The sequence below is a fragment of the Odontesthes bonariensis genome, chromosome 14 (assembly GCF_027942865.1).
Source record: "Odontesthes bonariensis isolate fOdoBon6 chromosome 14, fOdoBon6.hap1, whole genome shotgun sequence".
Classification (NCBI taxonomy): domain Eukaryota; kingdom Metazoa; phylum Chordata; class Actinopteri; order Atheriniformes; family Atherinopsidae; genus Odontesthes; species Odontesthes bonariensis.
This window is the reverse complement of record NC_134519.1, coordinates 11343612-11358730: the sequence shown is the minus strand read 5'-3', so window position 1 is coordinate 11358730 and position 15119 is coordinate 11343612. Positions and strand designations below refer to the sequence as shown.

General features: G+C 40.9%; 1 protein-coding gene across 1 annotated transcript in view; it reads right to left on the bottom strand.

Moving 5' to 3' along the window:
- Positions 1-15119, bottom strand: part of st6galnac3 (ST6 (alpha-N-acetyl-neuraminyl-2,3-beta-galactosyl-1,3)-N-acetylgalactosaminide alpha-2,6-sialyltransferase 3) — a 107597-nt gene that overhangs the window by 46461 nt on the left and 46017 nt on the right. Inside the window, exon 3 of the mRNA XM_075482850.1 lies at positions 6297-6706. Coding sequence (XP_075338965.1) covers positions 6297-6706 — 410 coding nt within the window. The remainder of the gene's footprint in view (positions 1-6296; positions 6707-15119) is intronic.

The window sequence follows — 15119 nt, the reverse complement described above, 5'->3', positions numbered from 1 at the left end:
TCGCAGCTGAAACAATTTTATCATCTGCTGGAGTCACGTAACTCGACATGTTAGTGAAAAAAAGGCCTTACGACTCTAAGATTTCTTATGTGTATCACATGGGAGGAACCAGCACTCTGCAATGCAACTGTTGAAATGAGGGATACAAAACACATTTTCTGTTTCTTTCAAAACTCATTTTAAAAGAAACATCTTTAGCACAAAGCCTGCGATTTCATCATCAAAATAATTTGATTGGTTCTACTGAAAAACAAAAAGGTCAAACAGTTAATGGCTTGCAGTCCAGATAGATTCTGGTTATTTAGAACAGGAGAAGGTCACTTTTCAACAAAAAAAATGCTTCGCTCTGAAACCTATAAACAACCAACAAAAGATGAATCACTACTGACAAAAGAAGAGAAAATACACATTTCTTAAAGGTCTCGAAGAAAACAAATTATTCCCATGATGAGGATGAAATAGTCTTACTAATTTCTATAAAAAACATTGAAACCACAGCAAGGACATTGCCAGCTGGGTTTAAATCAGTTTGACAAGCTTATAAGAAACTTCTGAAGATTGGAGCTTCAGCAGTTAATGAAAAAATTGCTTAAACTTTATTTTAACTTCCAGATGTGTCCTATGAGTGTGTAGTATGTTGACCTAACATACAGCTGCTGATGGTTTCTGGTAGACTGGAGTGTGTGCTGAAGAATGAAAATGCGTACGTATACAGTATATCTCCTGGTAATCACTGTATAATTAGGTTTTCACTTCATATGTTTGTCTGTTGCCAGGTTCAACATTCGAGTGAAAAAAAAGTCAGCCAGCAGCAAAAATGTTCCTCTGCGGCTTATTTATTTTTAACAATTAACTGACTGATAATGCGGCTAATTACCTCTCAAAGTTCAGCTTCGTAGGTGTTTGTTCAAACTTTCCGTCGTTTGATGGAAACTTTGCAAACTCCTCTGTGTCCAGGATGAGTCATTCAAATATTTTTAATAATTCAGAGGAAATATTAAATGCTTTTTTAGCAATACTTAAAAATGTTATTGTTAGGCCAGATATGAGGCATCACTTATAAAACAAGAACACTTTAAATTTATTCTTATGGGGAAATTATCAAAGAGCAAGATGATCTCGTTGGTTCCCATGATTTCAACATGTATAGCCTGATAAGCAATAATAATAGTATTAAACTGAATGTGAATTGTACTTGCAGCCATTATTGAGAGGTCAGCTATGGAGCAACAAGCTCCCTGCACTTTGCTCTTGTTAGCTGTCAGGCTACAACACTTTGACCCATCTGCAGACGAGCTACAAATCCTTAACTGATCAAAATAAGTTGCAAAGTCAAGAGGTTACAAAGAAATTGTCAAAAGCTAAAATGAGCCTGATCTGCATTCTGCAGCTGAGAAACACTGAACATCTTTCTAAAAGAAGGATTTAGATTTTGAAGATGAAGATTCAGGAATTAAGTACTGTCCCTTAAAGTGTCACACACACATGTCCTCATCCACACAAAAACACAAACCTGAGCACAAACACGTGCTACTGCCATGAAGGAGCAGCTGGCTGGGAGGTAGGGACCCAGGTCATGCAGGCTCTGGTGGCAGTGCTGTAAAGTGACAGTGTGATTTAAATCCTATGTCATTGTAGGGTCTGTTATCTACCGCCACTAACAGGGCCGCGCCGATATGCTCCGACAGCCTGAGACTGCAGCTCTGGAGGCAGAGCTGATAACAGAGAGGCTCAGCCGTGCCACTTCCAGCCGCAGTGCGCAATTACATGAATCATACGGTTAAGAGGCAGTCAGAAACATTGAAATTTACATTATCAAGGAATCTGATAATGAATCTACTGAATGTAGTTTTCAGAAGAGGATGCCAAAATGGATGAGAGGAAAGACGAGGACATCATGTTCGGATCTGAACCCGGACATGACAGCTGAGACAGCTGAGTTATTGTTTTCTTTGACAATAGGGGTTTGAATGATTTGTTTTGTTAGAATTCTGTCTGTAGCATGATTCTCAGTGTGTTGTGTCAATTACTGGATGTATTTGGAGTCATCTCCACCTCTTTGTCGTATGTGACCAGTTGATAGCCTACTTGGAAGGCTACTCCCTACTACACCCTATGCAGTTTGGATTTAGGACAAATCACTCAACGGAAACGGCCCTTTGTTACTTTATAGAGCAAATTAAATCTAAGCTTGATGGAGGTGGTGTAGTTGGTGCTGTCTTCCTGGATTTTAGGAAGGCATTTGACACAGTAAATCATAATGTTTTGTTGTCTAAACTCTCACAGCTTGATTTCTCTACTGATGCTTTGTCATGGATGGAATCTTATTTAGTTTCAAGAAAGCAGTATACAAGAATTATTGACACATGCTCCACCCTGTCTAATAGCACAACTGGAGTCCCCCAGGGATCGATTTTAGGACCAATTTTATTTAGTCTATATATTAATGATTTACCCTTGATTTGCCCAGACGTTAGTATGCAAATGTATGCAGATGATACAGTTCTTTATGTCCATGCCAAAACATGAAAACAAGCTGCGTTAAAACTTACATCAGCCCTAAAAAAAGTGTCAGATTGGCTAACATACAACTGTCTTACTCTGAATGTTAGCAAGACAGTAGCCATGTATTTCTCCATCAAGAGGTGTGATGTAAACCAGCAACCTGACATCTTTGTTAAGGGGGAGGGCATAAAAAATGTGGACAATTTTAAGTATCTGGGTGTTATCATTGACTCTAATTTATCATTTAAAAAGCACATTAAGAAGACATCAAAATGTGTCAGGGCTAGTTTAGTGAACTTTAGGCATATTAGACACCAGTTGCCACTTCCTGCGGCTAAACTGTTTTTACATTCAATGATTTTTTCACATCTGTCATACTGTTCTACTAGTTGGTCACAGGCAGGTGTGACCACCATACAACCATTAGTCACTCTCTACAAATTGGCTCTTAAGGTTCTGGACAAAAAGCCAAGAAGGTATCATCACTGTATTATAATTTCAAAGTACAACTTACTGTCCTTTGATAGTTTTATCTGTTTTGCTGATATGTGTTTAATGTATAAAATTATTAATGATCTTGCACCACCACCTCTTAAGCAATGTATATCACTCTGCAGAGATAAATTAAGAGTCTCAAGGTCCTCTGTGAGAGGTGATTGTTATGGGGGTTACAGGAAGACTTCTTTTGGTCAATCAGCTTTCTCTGTTAGTGTAGTTAAAAAATGGAATGTAATTCCAGTTCATATCAGGAACAGTACAAGTTTTAACCAATTTAAATGATCATTAAAGACATGGCTAAAGGCTGATCAAAGATGTGACCATTAATCAATGTGCTGTATTGCAGTAAGCACTGCCATATGGTATGTGTATCATTTTGTGTGTATTGCTTGTCATATGATAATGTGATTGTATATAGTTTTATGTTTTAGTATGACGTTGTTGCTGCTTCTAGTGTGTGCCTTGTAGTGGCAACAGTAGGGCATGTATTGTCTATGTTTTTAACGTGTGTGTGTATGTGTGTGTGTTTTAGTTCCCTGCCCAGGGACCACAGATGTAAATTAGCTTTTTAGCTAACTCTGGTACTAGAACTGTCTTGTACATGGGCCCTGTCAAATAAGCTAATAAACTAAACTAAACTAAACTCTATACACATAAAATAAACTTGCAATTTTGTTCTTTTTAAAGAACAAAAAAAAAAGCTTTCTCAGGTGTTGCTAGGGCTGTTTCGTCACTACCATCGAATTCAAAGCTTTTAAGAAATCTTAGAAATATACGTGCAAATGTTTTTTTAGAACTTTGTCAATTTTAAGTCAAAGGCGCATGTTGATTGATGTCTGATGCATACCTTTCTTTGTTGTGGTCACTACAAAAACAGAAATGGACGGTTCGTATTAAATCGGTCCAGGCAAACACCCTGAAAGGATTCAGCAAATTTGAATTCAGAAGTGTCTGTGCAGAGGTGCTTCTTCTTTTTGAGCTTCTCCTGACTTAAATCAGCTGGACTGAGGTGGCCTTCACTGCAGTCCCTTTAATGTTGTGATAACCCCTTCATCTAATTCTCCAAGTTGAATTTCCACAGCTCTGTCCAGAAATGACCCTGACAGATCATTTCAATCTCAGGCTGAGAGTCGTTTACACGGTCGGCTGGAGAATCAGTCGGCACTGCCATTGTGTTCGCCTGAATCAAGCAGGCAAGTGGAAGCTGCGATGTCGCCTCTCTTCGGCTGCTGCCGGCAATCTGGATAATTAGAGTTGTGTTCGATCACTGTTCCATCTTCTTCAAGCTGATGATTATCCCTGCACGACAAGCGCTTGCAGTAAACCAACGAACACACACGCACAGACGCACAAATGACAGTGTAAAGGCAGAGGAGCCGTTGAAGTGAGAGTGTGGCTGTGTTCGAAACCACCTACTACATACTACATACTTGAAAACGGCATACTCATCGATCAGACAGTATGCAGAGCGTTTACACACAGTGCACTTCATTCCTGCCCGAGCCGAAATCAGCCGGCCTGAAAAGCTGATTTCGCTTAAGCTATAAACTCTGTAAATATATAACTTTAGCAACATTTGAAACATTTTCAGGCGAGAAAGTAGTCGTTTAGACCCCCAAGGTGTTGAAAATCTGACAAAAAAACGGCTATTTACAATTTTGTTCCCACGAATTCGGCGCTAAAAAAGCTCGCCGCAGTGAGCAACGCACTTCCGGTTATGCCGTTTTGACTGCTCTCGTCCCGTTAACGGAATTTGACCGTTCAAATGGCGATGGGCAACGTCACGTTACGTTGCATCTTGGGTAGTTTGAGTGTGACAAGTAACCTCATGATGAATACTCAACATTTCGGCGAATCTAGTATGCATCTAGTGTACATCCGGGAACTTAAAAAAGTATGACTAGTAGGAATAGTAGGAGAAGTAGGCGGTTTCGAACACAGCCTAGGTGTTATGTTGCTGTGGTCTCTGCAAAGAGTATAATGTTAGAGGATGTCTTTGGTAAGTGAGTAACAAAGAGCTGCAGGGTCATATCACACTGTATTAACTCAATATAATGACAGCAGTTATCCACTTCTCTCCCTCTGATTACATAAAAAATGTGCTGTGTTCAAGCTTATTTAAAAGCTGTTTCCATGGACACATTTATTGTGCCCCAGTACTGAAATTTTTGCAGCCGCATACAGAGAAAAAGAGCTTCTCAGTGCTCATCACATATTCATTTGATGTGATTCATTGTTACACCTCGAGTATGGTCTGTGTTACCAATCAGCGATGATTGAAGCGCTGTGTCTCACCCAGAAGCATTATGTCCTGTAATGAGATTCCTCTCCCTGAGCATTCCTCCCTAATCCCACGCCTCAATCTGCGCTTTGAGGGCCTTGTGAACAGCTGAGGCAAGCTGAACGTGGACGCTCTACATGAAATTCACTGTTAACCCTGCCATCCTGAATAAGAACCAGACAATGGAGCTGAAATGGAATGGCTGCTACGCCTATTAGAGAACATGTTAATCCTCTTAAGAAGTTAAGAGAGGTCTAAATGACATGTGAAAGAGACAGGGGTGCAGAGCTCCACGGAAATGAGCAGAAACTAGTCAGAGAAATGAGGTTCATCATAAACAATAGTCCGCCTGCAGACTCATTCCCATAGTCATTAACCTGCAATTCTCTCTGGAGAGTTGATAGAAAAGGGAGTAATGTGGTGGGTCTGTCTTCAACTGACAGTGCACACTTTCACAGCATACTGTATGTTCTTGCCAAATGTCTCCAACAAACAATGATGAAAAGTCTCATAAAAACAGCGCTTTTATAGATCTGCAGCTTGAATCATTTGACCGTTTTTGGAAATGCAGAATGTGCCAAGACACTGTCGGTGAAGTTGGGAAAACAGTTTGAATTTAAGGTCTTTAGCAAGATTGCCAGAATCATGCTATATCATTAACTAGATTTTCCCCAGACCAGCATTTGGCTGATGTCTATTCCTCTAAGGCTGCTCTTAAAAGCTAATTTAAAAAAAAAAAAGGCCTCAAATGCCATGATTAGAGGCAAAGTTAAGTGACTTACTTTGATAAAAACTCGTGAAAGGGACGATTTGAAACCAGAAAAGGCACAGAGCATTAAGCGCACCATCTGCATCAATAAGATCATTATTCAGTAAACAGAAGAGTAGATAGCAAAGCAGTGAGTGGACAATCTGTCAGAGGGAAACACCGGTGATCTGAAGTGGAATTCAGTGATTTTGAGCCCAAAAAAAAGAAACAATCACTGAAAAAACTGTTTGTAGTTCGGCTCACCTGTCTTTTCCTGTCTCCTTCTTGAAAACCATGTCACAGTAGTTCATCCTGTCCTCTGTGGTGACATAGATGCGAGCATGGGGGTAGTTCTCAGACGCTTGTCGCAGCATGTTGTACACAATGCCCTTCCCGTCCTTCCTCATGTTTCGCAGCGGCCCCCACACAACGTAGACGGTGTCGTTGCTCTGGCCGAAGAAGTAATGCGGCTTCTGCAGCAGCAGAGGGACGCTGGTGTGGGACACCACCCTCAGAGTGGTTTGTTTTCCGACATCATGCTCAAATCCCCGTGTGGGAGCATTGTTCATCCTCCAGATGCACGGAGAGCGGTCGATCTGCGGGCCGGCAGCTTGGCCCAACATCTGACCCGAGCTGGACACGATGCTGCACAGCTCACACTGCAGCTTCAGGGGCTGGAGGAGAGAAAGCAACTAAGTTATTTGAATTTTCTACTCACTACAGAACAACAAATAGAGATGATTCAAGTTAGTTGAATTGTTTGTGCAAAACTCTACAGATGCATTTTTTTCATGAATCATCGCCTACAGATGTTGATCGTTTACAGAGTTCTAGCAATCAATACTGTACACTCAAGTCAGCAAAGCTTGAGCCCAATTAGCATACAATCAAACAGGTGGAAACGGTGAAAGAGTCATTGTTCACACACCGATCAAACCTTCCAACAGATCGATCAAAGGGTCTTGGGTCAGCTCATTTAGCTTTGGAACAGTGGAACCCGGAAGATGTGAAGGAAGAGGACAAGAGAGAGGGGGAGGTGAAGGAAGGAAGTGCCAGATATACGAGAACTAGACCAGAAGGATTTTTTCGTTTATTGTATATTCACCGTTTTCATTTGATCAAATTCTATTCATAATTTGCAGTATCTTTGTTTTGCTGTTGTATTGTATGAAGGAGTGAATAAAGGAACAAATGTGTAAAATTGTAGAGATTTGTCGTGTCTTTCATTGTATTCATCGTGAGGGTTTCTATGGTCGGAACTACAAGCAACATCTCTCATTGCCATTTTCTAAAGTATGGTGTTGAACTGATCTCAGTGTGTGAAACTGTGTTCAGTGTGTGTGTCCTTTGGGGCTTTTTGTGTAATCTTTGAAGGCTAAGTTCAGTTTTTCACCAATATGATTTGATCCGGAGGATTTAAGATTGCGTGGTCATGGATTTGTGTGGGAGAGTGTGGGAAACTGAGGAGAAGTGTGAAAAAAGCAAAAACTATGAAAAAAGCATCAGACTTCACATCAGCCATCATGGATAAGGGTGGCAATTAGAGGCCGATGTTCCCACATGTACAATGTTTAAAAGGTGTTTAAGTTAATTTTGTGAAACCAGCTCTTTAAGATTGAGTAGTTTTGGAGGTGACTCCGAGTGTAGGTGACAGCAAATTTAAACGGGACAAACACAGACAACAGATTTCTGAACTTTTTTGAAGAATTTAGATGTGTTGGCAGTATGGCAGCTTGGTTAACGAGAATGTGCCGCTGTTTGAGTCTACAGGCAGACCATCCGAACCCGATAATAAAACATACAGGGGTGAGGGAGAGTTTTAAAATGTGTGAAGGACCTCAGTGTTCTGTGGTAGATTATATCCGGGGCAAGTAGTCAGTGCCAAGAAACATGCATATAAATGACATCGGCATAATCCAGCACAGGCATTAAAAAATATATAATAAATATATTTTTACGGATTTGTTTGAATTTTTTTTTTTCTGGCACCCTCTATATTTTCATTACCCCCTTCCCAAACCAGGGTTTGTGACTGGTGCACAGTTGGTGAGAGGCTGGGATAGCTGATTAGAATGCTGCTTGTGGAAGAAAAGATGGTTATTGTGGCGTGAGGAGCAGTGATGGCTGGCATTAGGGGAGTGACTCTGGGACGCCAGTGATCACTGTCTAGCCTCCTGGAGGTGTCGTGGGCCCAACTAGACAAAACACTGATGAAAGGAGGTTCCCACTTGATGACCCCAATGACATGTTGGTCAGCACTGCTCACTGATCTATATTATAGGGATCAGGAGGTTCTTCATTAGGTAATGAGCCAGTATTAGAAGGTTAATTGTTGAATTTAAGGAATTATTCACTGAGTCTGGTCCATTTTTTTTAAGCATACGTTTCTTTTGTCAACTTTGAATTAGAATCTTACTTAATATGAAGTCTATAAATAATACAAGATAGAAACTATCCATCCATCCATCCATTTTCTATACTGCTGAATCCGTCGGTCGGGTCGCAGGGGGGCTGGAGCCTATCCCAGCGGTCAATGGGAAGATAGAAACTAGACCAAGTTAACTCTGCTGTAAACTGAGACCATACCAAGTCTCAAGTTGATTCAAGCCAATCAAACAACACATCAAACTCTCGAAAGAGAAAACAGAGTGTTGAGTCGGTCAATTTGAGTCTAAACGAGTTCTAAAGTAATTGGCAAAAGACGAGCTCAAGTCTCTAATCATAAAAGACGAGTCTGAATGCATCAGGAGGGCGGAAGTCAAGTATGAAATTATATGAATCTATAGAGTCAAATATGCAGGCTCAAGTCAAAGCTCAAGTCAAAAGTAATTTAGACAAGTCTAAAAGAAAAGCTTCAAGCCAAATGCAGGCTCAGGTCTGAAGTCACTGTGGTAACTTTTAGGGTTAAGTTCACAAGGACATCAACACAGACAAGCTGAGATCAGATTAACAAAAAAATCACAGTTCATCTGCAAGTCAAGGTCAAACTTCCTAAGGTCTAGCCATAATAATACCTCAAAATCAAGCACATTTAATAATTCATTTAGAGTTGTTGCAGTTCTACCCCAATGTGTCATTTTTTTTTATTTAAGTGAGCCTTGATTCAAAGTCTACAGTTTAGAGATCTAGTTAAAGAAACAATAAGAAACCTGTAACTTCCATTAATTCTAATCGTGCAGCTTCAGCAGGGCCGTGCAGCAGTTCACAAAACAGCTATAAGATAGAAAGGTAATTAGAACAGAGACCCAAGTCAAAGGGAATATATCACAGTTGAAAATGCTGCAGTGCCTTTTCACTTGCTTTTATAGCTTGAGAACGTTGCCCGCACATTCTCAACTACTAAAAAGCTGAAAGTGCAAAAAAGGTGGTTGAGATATACATCTTTAATCAGTCTGAACTTATCAGAAAAGGGGCAATTACAGGGTTACAATAAAACATGTTTATGTAGGTGACTTCCTGTAGATTATTGAATGTAAAATGTGGTAACAAGACATAGAAAATATAGGCTTGTTGCAGAGAATGAAGGTGTCAAAATAAGCAATTCAAAATAATCAGCCCACAAAACAGGAACCAAAAAAATGTCTTTCAAAGGCAGGGTAGGAAAAAAAAAAAAATATGCTGGATCTCATGAAAAACACCAATTTGCTATGTGGAGAATCCAAAACTGGTGATCAAATTTGTCGTCTTGTACAATGTTGTAGGAGTGAAATGAATGATTTACAAACTGAGCAAAACGCATAGCTAGTAATGATTTTCAAATCTTTTATACTGGATACCAAAGCTGTTGCATGATATAAAAGCCTTAAAGCAAAAACACAGTGCAGAGTGTTGTCAAGCCTTTTCCTTCTGTACACTGAAGAAAGCTCAGACCATTTCTTCTGACCCTAGTTGCCCTCTTTTTAACGAGTGTGAGGTTCTCCCATCAGGTCGCAGCTACAAGGCGTCTAAGTGCAGGACCAACGGACGGAAGCACTCATTTGTCCCTGCAGCCATTGGCTTCCTGAACAACCAATGATCGTCTTTTTTTACATTTTTATTTAGATTTTCACTCTCATCTCAGTGTTTTTAACCTTGCACTTCACCCACATGTTGTCACTCCAAACTGCTCGAGCTAACTCTCTCTCCTCTGTCCTGATTCTCCTGGACCTGTCTGCAGCTTTTGACACAGTGAACCACGACATCCTTCTCTCTACCCTGGAGGGAATGGGGGTTTCTGGCTCTGCACTCTCCGTGTTCTCATCCTACCTGACAGATCGCTCCTACCAGGTCACACTGAGAGGGTCTGTCTCGAAGCAACGTAGGCTCACCACTGGGGTTCCCCAAGGTTCGGTCCTGGGTCCTCTTCTTTTCTCCCTCTACACATCATCTCTTGGTTCTGTCATCCACTCCCATAACTTTTCCTACCACTGCTATGCAGACGACACCCAGCTGATTCTGTCTTTTCCCCCTTCTGACACCCAAGTGGAAGCACGCATTGCTGCGTGCCTGGCAGACATCTCGGGGTGGATGTCGATGCACCACCTTAAGCTCAACCTGGACAAGACTGAGCTGGTGTTTCTCCCGGGGAAGGGCTGCCCGTTCCGAGATCTGGCCATCACCATGGATGACTCCGTGGTGACATCAACCCGGACCGCGAGGAATCTGGGTGTGACCCTGGACGACCAACTGTCGTTCTCGCCAAACATCGCATCAGTGACCCGTTCCTGCCGATTCCTCCTCTACAACATCCGGAGGATTCGCCCCTTCCTCACCGACAAGGCAGCACAGGTGCTCATCCAGGCTCTTGTCATCTCCCGCCTGGACTACTGCAACTCCCTCCTTGCTGGCGCCCCGGCTTCTGCCATCAGACCTCTGGAGCTGGTTCAGAAAGCTGCTGCTCGTCTGGTGTTCAACCTCCCCAAGTTCTCCCACACCACTCCCCTTCTCCGCTCTCTACACTGGCTCCCTGTAGCTGCTCGCATCCAGTTTAAGACTCTGGTGCTGGCATACAGGGCAGTGGAAGGAACAGCTCATTCATACCTCCAGGCTATGGTCAAGCCCTACACCCCCGCCCGACCACTTCGCTCTGCGGCCACCAGGCGCCTGGCTGCCCCGTCACTCAGGGGTCCCTGCGCACGATCGACTCGGTCACGGCTTTTCTCTGTTCTGGTACCCCGATGGTGGAACGATCTCCCGACTGATATCAGGACAGCTGAGTCGCTGCCCATCTTTCGCCACAGGCTGAAAACCCATCTCTTCAGGAAACACTGCCCTGCTCCGTCCTAGTTCCTTACGCACTTATTGTTTCCTCCACCACTGGCACCCTCTATATTTTCATTACTTGCTTCGTGGCATTTCAGCCATTCCTCTGTTATTAAGAGGATGAAGAACAATGGAGAAAATCCATCAATCTATCCATTTTCTATTCCTGCTTAATCCAACTCAGTGTCGCGGGGGGGCTGTAGCCCATCCCAGCTGTCAATAGGCGAGAGGCAGGGTACACCATGGACAGGTCACCAGTCCATCACAGGGCACAAGAGAAAATGATTCACATAAATAACTCCAAGTTAAGATATTTAAAAGGTTATATATTTTAATCGTTGCGCCGTGTGTCACCTACACTCATATGCCCCTCAGTAGTGTTGTACAAATTCTTGAATGTCACGTTCATGGGGTTTTCCTCATGTTTTTGGTTCTGTGTCTTAACATGTTTTGAGTTGTTTCATGTCTTGGTTTTTGAGTTCATGTTTAGTTAAGTTTTTCCATGTTTTAGTTTTGCATTGTTTTTCCCTCAGTCCCCATGTTCTGCTCATTAGTGTCATTCACGTCACCTGTATTCATTGTCCCCAGCTGCACCCATTCATCAATCACTCCCAGATCAGTAATTAGTTGCCAGGCTCCCCTTTCAGTTTGTGATTTCTTTTCCCTGATTTCACCATTCCCTTCATGTCAAGTCTTTTGTTTTGTTTCTTGTCACAGTCTTATTCATGTTTTGTCCCACAGCTTAGTTTTCATCATCCGGCTCAGCTGCGCTTTGTTTTGACTTTTTGTTTTTTGTGAATAAACCAAGTCTGCTTTACACCTTTGAAGTGCGCATCCGTGTCCTGCCAACCCGCACCCTGACATTGAATACATTTCAGAGTTGATCATTTCCAAAAGAAAATGCCGGTGGGGAGGTGTCCTAACTTTACCTCCATTAAAAATCACCAACTTGTTTGTTTCAAGGACAAAATAATATCTTTATGTCTCATGTGCAGGTTTATTGTCATTATTACATCATTGCATTTGTAATTTCTGCTTGCTGCTCTCCTGCCTCTGCTTCTGTCGGAGGTATTTCATTCCCCCTGAGAAAACACTTGCTCACAGGGAATCTTTGAATTTCTTCCAATAACATCTAAGCCCTTGACCTTATTATGTAAAATGCCTCGAGATGAGATGAGATTAAATGGTAATATAAAACTGGATAGAAATGAACAGAAAAATCTAAAATGAACTGCTGCAAAAAAATAATAGAATAAAAAGTTATTCTATTTCTGTCAATTAAATTGAATTAAACTACTTTCTGATATTGTATTTCAACCTCATCTTATGATACATTATCAAATATTTTATTTGTTGGATCAAATGATAAAATTGATGTTTTGGCAAGGTGCAAGTCTGGTTGTAACATTAAATAAACTGCATTTAGTAATCATTAATAAAAAGAAAGGGTTCCATAATTCCATCCAGTTTCATACAACTGATCCCATGCCGCCCAGAACTAACTCAGATTAAAATCATTTATTATGAGACCTTAGAGGTTACAACACTAAGTAAGGATGTGGTATCATTTATCATGGTATATATTTTTATATATCTCATCATCATTAGAGCAAGAGGACAGATAATTAATCTTCCGTAAGAGCTCTAAGCTATGCTCTGCCAGGAGAGGAAGAAAGCCCTCATCTGAAGTAGGTGTACCGAAGTGAAGCTAAAAAGTTTTCTTTTGTTTTGATAAGATTAAACTTAAGTGAGTAAAGTTGCAAAAGAAAAAAACATTGTGTACTAAGTCTTGTTCATCATTTTTCTAATGAAGAATAACTGTAATGTCACTGGTTTGAGACGAATGGCATTTTTGCTGCCTTCCAGCAGCAAATATAAAATCATTTCTGTGTGTGTTCTGTGTTTAATGAACAAATACATATGTAGTGAGTTTCAGTCTGCAAACACAATCCCATAAGGCATTCTGGTAAATTCTATTATAACCACTTGGCTTGTCTGCTCTCACAACTCATTGGTGTGCTTACACAGGATCAGCTTCTTAAAGAGCAGACAAACAAACAAACAAACGAAAACTGCTGATTTTCATTCTCATGAAACATGATTTGTCTGTTAATCACTCCAGCACAGCCTCCAGCTATTGCTTTTTCTCTGGTCTATGGATACAATCAGAGGTGTAGAAATGATCCCAGGACCTGGCTGGTAGTTCTCCAATTGTTGGTGGGTTGAGATACACAACACGGCTGCCTTGAACCGTCAGCGGCTCATCCATCATCACCTGCTCCCCTCAGCCCAGCTCATAACTCCATCACGCCTTTCAGCGCACATAGATTGGCTGAGCTCTGTGGGGAACACTGGCTGAATGTGAGATACACGACTCTGACTGGAAACTGGACACTGAGGATCCCTTGACCAAGACATGTCAACTACTGATGCTGCAGGAGCTGCTCAGCAAGGATTCACCTTAAAAGTATATAAAGTTGAAAGTAAAACTAGTGCATGTGAGAAGTCACAGCCACAAAAATAAAACAGCTGTGAACATTATTAAATATGGAAATGTGTAAAAACCTTCTCTGATGACTAAAAACCCTCCTGGGATATTTGAATTTATCATCTAGTTACCAGTAAATAAATTAAATCTCTCTTCAGCTGTGATTCATGTCACAGTTTCACGTTTAAGATGGTGCTGTTTCAGTTAAGCGTGCAGTAATCCCAAACAGTGTACACTTGTGTAATCCCAATAATTCTAGCACTCTGATGAGTGCAAAATCTACTCAGCAAAGCCTCCCATTTTAATGCTCGACTCAGTTAAAAATAAAATGGGTTATTTAAAAAAAGCAGGCTTAATGCCGGAGACACATCCATCATTGATTTAGATCACTGGGGTGTTAACTTAACCCGAACATTCATTAAAACGTTTCATTAATAAGCAATAATGATTGCATTAACATGCCAAGTATCAGTGTCTTCCTGGGACTAAAATTCCTTCTGCCCAAAAAAGGTAGTTGATTAGCTTCAGCCTTCTGCGTAGGCAAAGTGATTCATTGCAAATACTCCTGTTGGGCAGGTTACTTGCTTTCAGTTACATGTGTGAAACAGGGTCTCTGACGGGAGGTTAGCTCATTTCAGAATTCAAAAGAAAATACTGGCAGATACAAAGAGTTAGACAGGGTTTTAAATTCAAGTGATAACAGTCATGGGGATTATTAACGTGTCATTTGATTGTATTACGAAGGAGATAATAAAAAGTAGAGCAAAGATTGTACCAAAATGTCGTTAATTCTCCATCTATGTCCATGTTGGTTCTTTTCCTGCAGTCTGATATCACAAAAGTCATTCAACTTTTTGGGGGAATTGTGTTAAGACTATTCAGATAAACTGTATTTGTTATAACACAACTCACCTTTTCTGTACTGTTGTGTTGTTTGTCTTCCTCACCAGTTTACGTGGTTGAGTGAAATAAAATGAATGAACGAACACATCTATAAAAAACTGATATTTCCATAAAAATATACTTTTACTGCAATGAAAACAGCTGTTTTGTTGCGTGCAACTGGACTCTTTCCATTTATTTGGTAACGAACCTGCAGCATCAGACTGTTTCACCGATTTATGCATGAGGCACAGCAGCTGTAATTTCTTATATTAGTTTAAATTATTCATTGGAAATCATCTCCAACTTGAAGGACACGATAATCAGAATCTAACCAAGATGGCATTAAATACGTTTCCTCACCTCAGACAGGTGAGCTGTCAAACACACAGCCACAGGCTCTGTTTACATTAATTCATTTCACCATTTCTTCGTGTTGGCGTCTTGCAAACTATTTACATTTACACTGAAACAGG